Raw genomic sequence first — 12635 nt, 5'->3', positions numbered from 1 at the left:
TTTTAACTCTTTTTATATTAATTTTGACGAATTGAGTTTAAAAAATGAATTAATTACAAAGGTACCCGAAAATGGCACTTAAATACTTTCAATTCGAAAAACTACCATAAAGGAGCCCCACCATGGTTGTGGCTCAGGTGAGAAGATTTTGAGAATTTGAGACTCGTAAAGATTCCCTGGAGGAAAAATAGCACTTGAATAGTACAAATTTACCATGGTTATTGTTCATTTCACTCACACTGCCCATTCGCCCCATGCGTGGAGAGAGGACCTTATTTACTTTTCACAAAATAAAAATAACTAGCAAAGATAATTAAAAAACATGAAACCAAACACAATTTAAAATGCATAAATGACTAATAATAATTAATTCATGGGCTAACATCCTGTGATCCACCATGTTTTAAGAAAAACCCAATAATTTCACAGTATTTATTCAAATAAACGACCTGCTTTGAACAAAGGCCCCGCGAATAAACGCCCCATCCCCCCCCCCCCCCCCCCCACAGAAAAAAAAAAAAAAAAAAAATTAGGCGGCCCAAGATTAAAAGTTCACCCTATTGAAAAATAGTGCTGTGTCTATACAGTGGTAACACACAGGACACTGTGACTGTTTTGAAAAAAAAAAATTTTAATTTTAGAGTGCATCCCTTTCAGGAGGTATCTGAAGTGTCTATTTTTATTGCTCCAACCATGTGGTGATGATTGGAGATGGGTTTGGACCCTTGTTGGGCATCAGTACCTCTTTTTTGAAAATTTGGACCCCCACCCCCACTGAGAACCTTGGACCCCACATAAGAGAATCTCTGGTTCCCCAACTGTGCTCTGTCTATACGCGACTTGGAAAGTTAAATCGGTCTTTGTTTTAAAAGGGAAAAAAGTAAAAATACTGCAGGTTTAGATTTCTTTTACATACTGTACTTCTACAATTTTAAACACCTTTTTTTTTTAATTTTGAAATTCATACTTCATGTAATGGTTCTTATGCAAAGTGAATAAAATTTCAATCTGTGTTTCCTACAACACAGTATGCAGATTTAATCAATTATCCCTACTCTAACTAATGTGTTTGTCCTTTTCCTTGGAATTACCATTGGACTCTTCTTCCCATCTAGTTGCCAGCAATTAAAAACTGTAGACCTTCTTGAATCAGCTTGATTACTCAACTGAAACACCCCTACAGAATATTATCCAATTTGCTAATGAAGAATTACAGTTGTAGAAGTGGTTGGCGCATCGGTTGTGGCTTGGACTCCCAACCTTGAAGTCTGGGGTTCGAAACTCTCGCTGTGCAAACCACTTGTGTCCTTGGGCAAGTCACTTTATCTACGGTTGCCTCTCTCCACCCAGGAGTACAAGTGGGTACCTGGTAGTTTGGAACACAACTGTGCTGATTACTAGCTGCAATATTATGGAATTCTCCCCAGGGAGCTGAGTATAGTATGTGTTCCATACGTGTTTGATCCAATGACCGAGGTAGAAATGTGAAGCGCTTAGAGGCTTTACGCATTAAACGCTATATAACACCAACATATTATTATTATTAGTTATTATATTGAAAGGAAAGCGGTGTTATCTCACTAAAAACCAGGATAAATACAAAATTGAGGCCTGTTGAAGTGCAGATTTATGATTCTGTCACTCTAATAGTAATATGTGTTATCTATAGATTCTATACAACTACTATCACACCAAAACTAGACCAACTATGAGAAACTATAATGTTAACAAAAACAAACAAAACAATAATATTAATAATATACAGTAAATCTGTAATGTCAATATTTATAATTTTTAACAAATATAGTAAAAGGATAATGAAATTGTATTGTTGTATCAACTAATAGTTCATCCAGACCGCTTTGAAATGTAAGAGTCTGCGTGTCTGAAAAATGCCAAATAACTATTTTTAAGCTTAAAATCCTACATACAGTCAACGTATCTACTCAAACCATGCACAATATCATGTTTTTAAACCATTTTAGATTTTTGCCCTGCTATACTGTATGCCAAAATTTAACTGTGTTTTTCATAATGAATAGAACTAAGAAGGTATTAAATAAGAACAGGATTAAAATCTCACAGTAATCACACCACGATAAACACTTTCATAACAACACACAAATGACGAAATTGTACTTCATTTGACCAATAATTTTTGTCTCAAGCATGCAAGTCTCACAATGATGTTCGACTCAAGGTCACGGCACAGATAAAACACTAGTTTGAAAAGTATTCACCAACATCTGCAGTAAGCCTGCATTAATAAATATAATCCTAATAGAATAAACTTGCGGTAAAAGTACTGTACTTAAAAACAGATGCAAACATAAAACACAAACTGCAATCAGAATTTTCCCTGATTATATTTTAAAGTGGTATAATTAGAGATGAGCTAATGTGTAGAAAGGAGTGATACACTATATAGGATTTCTCAATTGCACAGTTGTCGTTATCACAGCGGGGTGATTGTTATTGTACAAGAATCAACTTCTGAGTGGACAAAATAAACTGTATACATAATCAGCCTAGTATATTACAGAAAACATTTATTGATTTATAAATAATCAATTCACTCAAATTCTTAACATTTTTTTTTTTTTTGGCCCAATAAAAAAAAAATCATAGCTTATCATCACCTAATCTGAGGCTAGAAAAGGAATGATGGAGGGAGGCTTTAAATTTTTTATTTCAAGCCAAAGTCAAATATCACTATTGGGTTGTTTGCTGGTGCATTGTTATTTGAAGCATTAAAGATACATGATTGAGATAATACTATCAATGTCCACTAACAAATTTTTTAAAGAAATGAAATGAAAAAAAAAAATTCAATTTTTTTATTCAAAAACAATTTTTTTTTAAATTTGATTTTTTTCAATACCATAGAAGACATGCGGGCGGGGGTGATAAACTAATTTTTTTTTTTTTATACAGCTGTAAATGACGCAATTTTCTTTAAAATTCTTTTAAAGTTATTTTTAAGTAGGACAACTTTTGCGCAAATATGCAATGTAGATTGCAAATGAGCCTACTGTACACAGGAGATACATCCTCCCCTCTAAAAAATTTAGGCCTAGAAATCCATAATTTGCAATACGCAACAGTAATTATGATTCTGAATATTCTTGAAAGGTTCTTGAAAAGTCCAATGGTAACTGAAATGCTTTTTACTAGTGATTCTCCATGCAGTTTCAAGTTGGTACAAATACAGTGCTGTACAGTAGGCCTACAATTTGTTTGTGTTACACAGGGATCTAAGGTACCTTACACTGTAGAGCCATCACATTTTTTTGAATCCAACTCTTGGGAAATAAACTCTTTGACACATGATACATGCTTGACTAGTTGAATGGGGCTTACAAGCATTGAGTTGTATAGAAATTGTTCGTATTTACCTAAAATCATTGTGTTGAGTATGTCGTGTTGGTTTACAGACACAGTAAACATCAACTGTACATTTAAAGTGTGTCAATCAATCAACATAGCTATTAGAACCAAAGGTTTTTAGTTGTTTCAGCATAAAATCTCCATGGCCTGCTCAATAAATTAGTTTTACAATAAGATCAAGATCTAGGCAAACACTATCTGAATGCTCAAATTCAAAGGCATGTCAACTGACAGTCTCACTATATCACTTCAGCAGTATAAATATGCACACAATGCAATGCAAAGGAATATTTTGGGCTAGTGTCTAATATTTTGTATTAGAATGAGTAGGAAATGTTTAAAAAAAATTAATTAAATTAAAATATAAATTATAGGTACTTAGCTACTGTACTTCTTCAGCAGGGGCCCTGAAGGGGAGGGGGTGGTCGGGGCAGCGATCGAAAGACAACACTTAGAGGGGTCTGGCCAATTTTCTTACTTTACAGTACTTATGACCAGGCACAATGTTTGATTTGTAATAAACTTATTTTTTCACTATTATATGGTATGCCAATGAAAAATTAATTTCAAATAGGACAGTGGACTATATTAACAAATTATAATTTATCTTCATACAACAGAAGCAAATCCTTAAAAAAACACCTTGTTAAAAATAATTTTGAGTTACAAAGCCAGATTGGTTAATCCTGTCCTGATATGCTAATAAAAATTAATAAAACATGCAGGCCTACCATTAATAGCTCCAATAACTCAATAAAGTTTAGAGTAAACAAATAATGTAAATTAACCTTGAATTTGTTTCTTGTAAATATTCCCATAATGGCCCATTGATGGCTTTTGGAGCAAATAAATATTGAATAGAATTGAAATTCATTAACTTCAAATCACAATGATTCAAAGGTACTAAAAGTCTGGAATCTCCTGGAGTGCACAAACAAATGTATAAACAATGCTATTGCTATAGTAACAAACATTGACCTCTCACCCTGTAATGCTCCATCCTCAAGATCGTAAATCAACGAATAGAGTCACTATGGCCAAAATCGTACCCCTACTGTACTAAGCAGCTACAGTAAACAACATCCAAATATTTTATGAAGCACTAAAAAAATTTAATGATTTGACCATGTAAAATAAAAAAAAATTGGTTAGCATCCTTATGTTATCAATTTTCATGGTAGGGAGGGAGGTTTTTTTCTTTTTTTTTTTTCTTGACAAACATGGAAAAAATGTGTCGCAAGGAAAAACATCAAAACAAAGAAGAACATTTACAACAGAGACCAAAATTGCATAAAGAGCAAGCAGAAACTTTACTTATGAATAACAGTCATAATGCAATATTCTTTATCACGCGCAATTCACTCCAACACAACAGACATCATTAATGCAATGTGGCTACAATATAGAACAACAGTAGAGCATAGAACTGCAAGTGGCCTGGCTAGCATGCAGACAGGTGGTAAACAAACCGATATATAATGGAGTATGTGAGTGTTTAGTTTAAAAAAAAAAAATTAAAAAAAATAAAAAAATAAAAAAATCGGGTCGGTGGCCTCTCTCCATGGTCTTAGTCAACTGCTCTATGAAAGAAAAGCAATTATAAATACAACTGTGATACTGTGCAGTAAAATAAGAAATTAAAATACTTTAAGGTTGGGGAATAGCATGTGGGGGTGAACACCCCTCCTTGTTAGGAGTGCCACTAGTAAGGACTCAAAATCAGAAATAATCAAACAAATTTTAAACTACATGTAGATAAAATTGATCAATACGCTGATGATTTGCGCTAATGACATTTTTATCAGAGTTCAGGAGATTACTTTGGACAATCAAACTTACCTTGCGATAAATCCCTTTGGAGATGTGTTCGGTGACATCTGAACCATGCTTGACTGTAAGTTATCAGTATCATCACTCTATTAAGAAAGAAAGGAATTATTAATACAGGTACTAACTGAATTTGATTTCCTTATGAACAGTCAACATTCCTACATTCAAAATTAAAAGAAATCAAACAGCTGAATTTTAGTCACCCATGTACAAAATCATGAGGTAACCAACACAACAATACAGCACATTAAAACATTGATCAAAATACAATTGAGAATTGTTAAAATTTAAAAGAAAATCCTTAGAAAAAACAAGCATAATCATGACTAAAGGTCATTCACAATTATCAACATTTTCAAAAGTGTACAGACAGTACTCTTTTTCACTCCCCACTGAAAGTGTACATAAAAAAAATGTGATGTCAATTAAACTATGTGGTTACATAAAAAAGCCCTAATTATATCCATGGATGCACCATAATAGGCCATAAACATCATTTTAAATATTACATATTATTTTGAATCAAAATTTTCATGCACGTAAAAGTGTACTAATGTGTCTACTCACACATCCTAAACGTACGATAATGAACAACTCCTTAAAGCTGGAGCCCTACTCAACATGTTTTCATGCTAATTATATTATCTATTAAATGTTGTTACATTATCTCATCCAAATATACAGTATTTTCAACGTTTCAATACTGATTGCTACAGATTATTACTCTGATCATTTTGTAACTTACCCTGTGTAGGAGGTGCCTGAGTTTCGATCTCGGTGATGGACTTTCACCTGAAATTAATCTGCTAGTGGTATCAATATCTTCTACTAAAAGATTCTGCAGTTGTTGGGAATAGTCCGGAAGGAATGGATCCGTATTATGATAGGTGCTTGGCTTTTGCACTGACCTAGAAGTTACTAATTTACTGGAATTAAACCTAGAATAGTTGTCAGAGCATGAACCTCCTAAGGACTGAGGATCACCGGGAGTCCTTATTGATTGGTGCTGATTATCATAGAAGAGTTCTTTTAATGTCAATGGAAGTGAGCTAGAAAGAGAGGGAGCATTCTCCTGCCTCATCCATTCCTGGTGGAGCCGATCATGTTTCTTAACATGGCCTAATTTGTAGAGTTTCTTTAAATCTGTTCGAAAGTAGCTTTCTTGTTTGGAATCCATTGAACGGTTCCCAATTATTGTTAGACTATGTTCCATTGAATTTGTTCTCAAGCTCAATCTTTCATTATTGCGTGAACTTCTTTGAAAAGACGCTTTAGTACTGACATTATCATGATGGTAGGGAGAGGAGGCAGCTGATCTTACAGAATTAGAACCAACTCTTTTAGATGTTTTAACACCAGATGGCAGAGTCCATCTTCCATTTGATTCATGACTTTCGATTGATATTGATGGTTTATGAAAATGGCTTCTTCTTTGACTAACATCATTGTAGGATGATGGGCGACTGTCTTCACTTCTACCATAACTTCTTTCCAAATGCAGAGTTTCTGAATCAAATTTACAGTCATCAAATTCACTATGAAGATCACTTTTAGAAGATCTTGATAAGTAAGAGGAAAAATCACTTAGATTCTCAAGTTCTAATGAATCAAGTGATGATACAGATTCTGTCTTAAGAGGTGTGTTGTATCTAGAAGTTATCAACTTTCTCTTTTGTGCATCTTCTATCTTTAAAGGAATACCAACATTTTCTTGTTGACATTTTCTTTTGGAAATGTGATGTGAAGTTCTTGGTTTGCTAGAAAATTCTGGCTCATCTTTGAAGAGTTCTCTGGCAGCAGTTTTGAAAGGAACTCTGGGATGTTTGAAGACATCTTTATCAGGTTGATCTTCAAAGAGTTCTTTGCTTGCTGACTTGGAATGAAGTCTGTATTCTGGAGGACTAAAGGTATGTCCTCCATGTCCAGCTAATTCACTCATTATTCACTACCTGCAAAAAAAAAAAAAAAAACATAAAAAAACAATACACTTTCAGTCTACAGTAAATAAACCCTTCACAACAAAGAAAAATCACCAAAATATGCTTTGGAAGGACACAAATTCATTCAAAAATTAAATTATTTTTACTAAGCCATGACATAATAACTTTGAAGATTAATGGCATGCTATCTAAAAACCATTAAGTGAATGTATCACATAATACAAGACTTCTAATTGCATAACTGATTTTATTTGTACTTTGCACTCACCAAAGCTACCTGTATGCTATTACCAGCATGATGATGGATGTAAACTCCAACGTTTGGTAAACACATCATGGCCTTCAATGATCCATAGAGCACAGAACTCCTAAAACATAAAACAATTTAAAAGCAGTTAAAGTAAAATTCATTGTAACTGAAGTTTACTGTAGAACCAGAACTGAAAAGTCAGGTATCCATCATTGAGGAATATATATATATATATGTTACCAAAAACTTCTCTAATTTTAGATGAAATTCATTCATGATTGGATAATGTTGATAAATGATGATAGTATAGCACAATCCAACATTTGTTTACATAATTAGTCAAGAATTCATTCTTCTGATGTATGCCCTGGAGCAATGTCAACATTATAAGCTCTCAGTAACTGTGTAATATTGACTATGATGGAGTACACTTATCTATAGAGACACTCATTTACAATTTGTACTGGCACTTGATAACGAAGAAAGCCACTCTTAATTATTGCATGCATATTGCATTAAATGATCTGCTACAGTGCATGTCAGTCTATCAAAAGTGTCTGGGAAGTACAGTATGCATTCAACATAATCAAGCAGCCAGTACCTGTAGCTGAAACTATATTGTACTGTAGAATATGGAGTAGAGTTAAATAGTTTGGTTTTCATATCACCCATGGGTCGTTTACTGGTGCCGCATTGATATTTAAAGAAAAACATCATTGACATAGTAAAAACAAAAACTATATTGAAAAAAAAAGCAAATAATTTTTTTTATTGGGCCTTATAGATGCTTGCCTCCTAATCCTAGGCAGGACTTTACTCACAACTTAGAACTCCACCCCTTTTAAACAAGCCTTATAAAGAGGACATTATTTCAATTATTTAAGAGGGCTCCCGAATGTCAGCTGGCCTTTTACAATATACTGGAAGGGTCACCCTGTGTCCTCTATATACACTATGGTTTTAAGAGTGGGTGGGTGATAACATTGATAAACTGCCCACCTCCATCCACCATATCTACTGTACATGTCCCTGATGAGAGAGCTTATTCTAAAAACATGGTGCAGCAGCAAAGACGCCTTTGTCAGCTGTGGAATTTGAAAAGTTGGTCTTGATTGAATATTGACAATTAATTTTTTAGATGGATATTCAAGGAACGACTAGGTTGGTATTGAAAAATGAGAAATGATAAAATATTTCTGAGAAAATATTTCTCCTAAATGGTGGTCAGTAAAATGCTGTTATAGTTCTGTTAAAGCATTTAAGTGACCTATGGATTAATCAGACGGTTCTGTTTGGTTTTCTGACCTCTATATTTAAGCACCTTATCAAGCACTAGAAGTAGATACAGTGTACATGATAGTCTTTAAATTATAATGATGTAATATACTGTAGAACGTGCCCACAGTTTACTGTTTTAAAAAAAATGCAGTAAGGCCTAATATTTAAAAAATATTATCTATTCACCCTCATGCGCATGTCTTCTATGGTATTGCATAAATAATTATTTTTTGAAAAAAGAAAAAATTTTTTTTTTTTTTTTTTTTTTTTGTAAATAGTTAGTAGATATTGTTTGTCCTATCTCAATCATAACTTTGAATATCAATGCACCAGCAAACAACCCATAAGTAATATTGGCTTTTAGCAAAATAAAAAATAAAATCAAAAGCCTCCCTCCCTCATCACTTTTCGAGCCTACATTAGATAGGGTGATAAACTAATAATTTATTTTATGGGGCCTAAAACCTTGAATAGAAGACCTTGGCTTCTTCCTTTTTTTTAGGACCCTTGGATGGGTTTTCTTTTTGAGATGCTGTAGGATTCTTTTTGAGATTATTTTTCCAAAGTAATTTTCAAATTGAATGCATGCTGTAAATATTTGGTATTGCTACAAAATACACAAATTTTTCAACTATGGTTTAAAATTTTTTACATTTTATGCTAGTAAATTAAAATGATATTAATACTCACACACTATCATAATCATAATTACAATCAAACATAATGTCTGTCTGAACTGTAGGCTTCTTTTCTTTTCTTTGACAAACTAAAAAGAGGAGGCTTCTTTTCGAGATGTGTTTTTTTCCAAATTAAGCCCCTGGGGCTTCTGTTTAAGGTTTTATGGTATGTTCACATGTAGCTCAAAAAAGACACTAATTTTTTTTCTAATTTTATATACAAGATTCTAAACAAAGAAATCTGAAGAAACATGCTTTCTATCTGGAATAATTAATTATAGTTTGTTTTTAGTTGTAATTAAACTTTAACATTAAAATTCATTTTTTATTGTATTGCCTCAAGCTTAGACCTGATAAACCTAGCCAAAAACCATGCCTGTAGCTCAGTATTTGTTGTATTTAACCATTCAGATTAAAAAATATCTTTTTTTTTTAATTGACTTAATGGATACATGTATGGTGATGATTTCAGGAATTTACTGACTTGTACAATCAAATGGTTTGATTGCAGAGTATAGAGTAGAACGACAATATGGCAGAATGACTGACTGACTCATTCGTGATATAACCATGGGATACTGTACATGTATGTGTAAAAACTTGTAACAAAACCTGAAGAGTGGTCAGAAAAAGCAGACACCTTAATATCAAATAAAAAAAAAAAAATTTCTGTATGATTTGAGTGAGTTCCAGGCATTGTGTTCCCTGAATCCATGGTAATGTGGCGCACTCCGCAAAGCACGGCCAGTCAAGTGCTTAGTCAACAGATTGCAAGTTGACGACCTATTATTCATTAAAGTCTTCAGCAAACATTGTATACATGGTTCACACAATAATAACAAAGTGTGCTGTTAATACAACACATATACTGAAGAACAGCCATTGAATGAGTTTTATTGAAGATTATCAAAGCTAAAATATATAATAAAAAAGCTATAAAGGACAACCTATACAATAAAGAAAATCTGTTGGGACGCTGTTTAGCATAATAATTTCATTATTTTTGTGTAGTTTGAATATTTCAGCGATGAAATATATGTTTATGATGATTGTCTAAAAGTTTTTGTTGTTGAAAGAAAAGAAAAACAATAAATATCTCTGCATTTCTGTAGTCAATATTCTCATGACGTCCTCAATGGTAAATTGCGTCAGGCTGTGTATGACACTCTGTCAGATTTGGCCTACTGTACAACGTGTTGGAGGATACAGCAAAAAGTATTATAAAATAAAATGTAAAGTCATTGAATTTTCTGATTTTTTTTTTATCTGTGATAAATATCTTTTTTTTTTTCAGTTAAATTTAAAAATTAATTTTCATTTTATTTTTAAGGCTGGTGTCTTCAATGACAGTGGGCGTGTTTCTGCTGAATAACGCCAAAAACACGTGTTTTTTTAATAAACGGTTAAATTCCTTCGGAACACGTTTCTAGTGAAAAAGTGCAGCTAATAAAAACATGGTAATGCGAGCATCGGCAGGTGGGTGGAGCCTAAATGACGGTCACCAACGGAAGTTGAATCTGACCTTACTTCTTGCAAGCTACAGCGCATGCTGCGATAGAAAAAAACAACACACCACGAAAGTATGAAAAAAGTATGGTATGATCTTATCATACCATATGTCATCTTATTGGTTTAATTTTTTTCTTCGTCCCAAATTTTCCGCAGACGAGCGATCAAACCAACCAAGAGGTCAATTTGGGTCACCGACGGGTCATGACTAACACGGTATTGCGTTGCAGCTGTGTAAGATCAAGTTTTTGTTGAATGAATAGAAAAAAAATTATTTAAAAAAAATTGTTTATTGCCCTTACAGGTTGTACATTAATTAGTAAAAAATTCATTTTTTTCTAGGAAATTTTTTTTTTGTCAATTAACAGATATTTAAAAATATATATAATATAAAAAAATAATAATATGTCGTTCTTATATAGCGCTTCATGCCTTTACAAGACCTCTAAGCGCTTCACATTACTACCCCGGTCATTGGATCAAACACATATGGAATGCATTGAACACCAAATTAAATTTAGTAAATGAAATTATATTATCATTCCATAATATTGCAGCTTTAATCAGCGCAGGTTGTGTTGGAACCTACCAGGTACCCACTTGTACTCCTGGGTGGAGAGAGGCAACCGTAGATAAAGTGCCTTGCCCAAGGACATAAGCGATTTGCACAGCCTGAGTTTCGAACCCCCGACCTCAAGGTTGGGAGTCCAGGCCTACTGTATGCTGGTCGGTATCAAAATTTATATTCTATTTGGTTAAATTATTTTTATACCGAATTAGCCAAATTGCTAAATTAGTTTTTTGGCCAGCTTTAACCCTGATTGATCCTTGTACATTAGCCATTCAAGACTTCAGTCGCAATTGCACAGGACTTACTTCGGTAAAACTAAACAACTAAACAGGAATCAGCAAAAGGGGGACTCTTTTTTAGGGGGAGAATGAGTTCCCCTGAGCATACATTAGCCAGCCTACTGTACATAGAGACTCAGTATAGCAACTGCCCCTATTGTTACTAAGAACACCTAAGGCCTAGCCTACAGCAAGCTCATTACAGCACTTAGTTAGGCCTATACTTAAGTACTATATCATTAAGACCAGCGTACATCAGTAGGATCCTACTTAATAAAGGCAAAAACTTGTTTCTTGTCAAAAGTTTCAGGCCTACCTAGGCTAGCCTACCCTAGGACTAGGCCTACTACTGTAGCCCTAGGCCTAGCCTAGGGCCTAGCCTATGGGTAGGCCTACGCCTACAGTACACTTGGAATAAATTAATTTTGGTTGTTTAAGTAAAAAAAGTCATGCCATCTTTCACCAGACATGACACATGTAGTTGAAGAGTGACATTGATGATCAACAATTTTCATATTTAGCCTACACAAATAACATCGTAAACCCTCCTTGGCATCTGCTAAATTACTGGAAATTTACAAGCCTAGCCCCCTATCCTCACTCAGGACAACCCTAATAACCGTATCATTCGTGTAGGTATTTTAATAAAAGACCTTGCTTGGCCTCCACCGCTTGGATCCGCCTCACGCAGTGCTGGGCCTAGCCTAATCGTGTGGTAAGAAAACGACTTACGGAATAACAAAATTTTGGCAAATCATCCCACCTGAAATGAAAAAGACGTACTATACTGTATCTCACCTACCTTTAAGAGTACCATCCCCGGCGTAATCCATAACAAATAAAAACGTACAAGATTTCAAATACCATTTCCAATCGCGCTTCCACCAACTCGCGAAGAACTGGAGTCATGATGGA

The 12635-nt window shown here is 34.0% G+C and overlaps 1 protein-coding gene across 1 annotated transcript in view; it reads right to left on the bottom strand.

Moving 5' to 3' along the window:
• Window positions 1–12635, bottom strand: part of LOC117117397 — a 40909-nt gene extending 28274 nt beyond the window's left edge. The window contains exons 1-4 of the mRNA XM_033261704.1: window positions 12523–12635; window positions 7426–7525; window positions 5963–7166; window positions 5227–5303 (exon numbers count right to left, since the gene is read on the bottom strand). Of these exons, the coding sequence (XP_033117595.1) occupies window positions 5227–5303; window positions 5963–7156 (1271 nt within the window). The 5' untranslated portion in view covers window positions 7157–7166; window positions 7426–7525; window positions 12523–12635. The remainder of the gene's footprint in view (window positions 1–5226; window positions 5304–5962; window positions 7167–7425; window positions 7526–12522) is intronic.

This window comes from Anneissia japonica, unplaced genomic scaffold (assembly GCF_011630105.1).
Source record: "Anneissia japonica isolate Jap-2015-1 unplaced genomic scaffold, ASM1163010v1 scaffold15657_len110212_cov154, whole genome shotgun sequence".
NCBI classification, from domain to species: Eukaryota; Metazoa; Echinodermata; class Crinoidea; order Comatulida; family Comatulidae; genus Anneissia; species Anneissia japonica.
The sequence above is the reverse complement of the archived record's forward strand: the minus strand, read 5'-3'. Positions and strand labels throughout refer to the sequence as shown.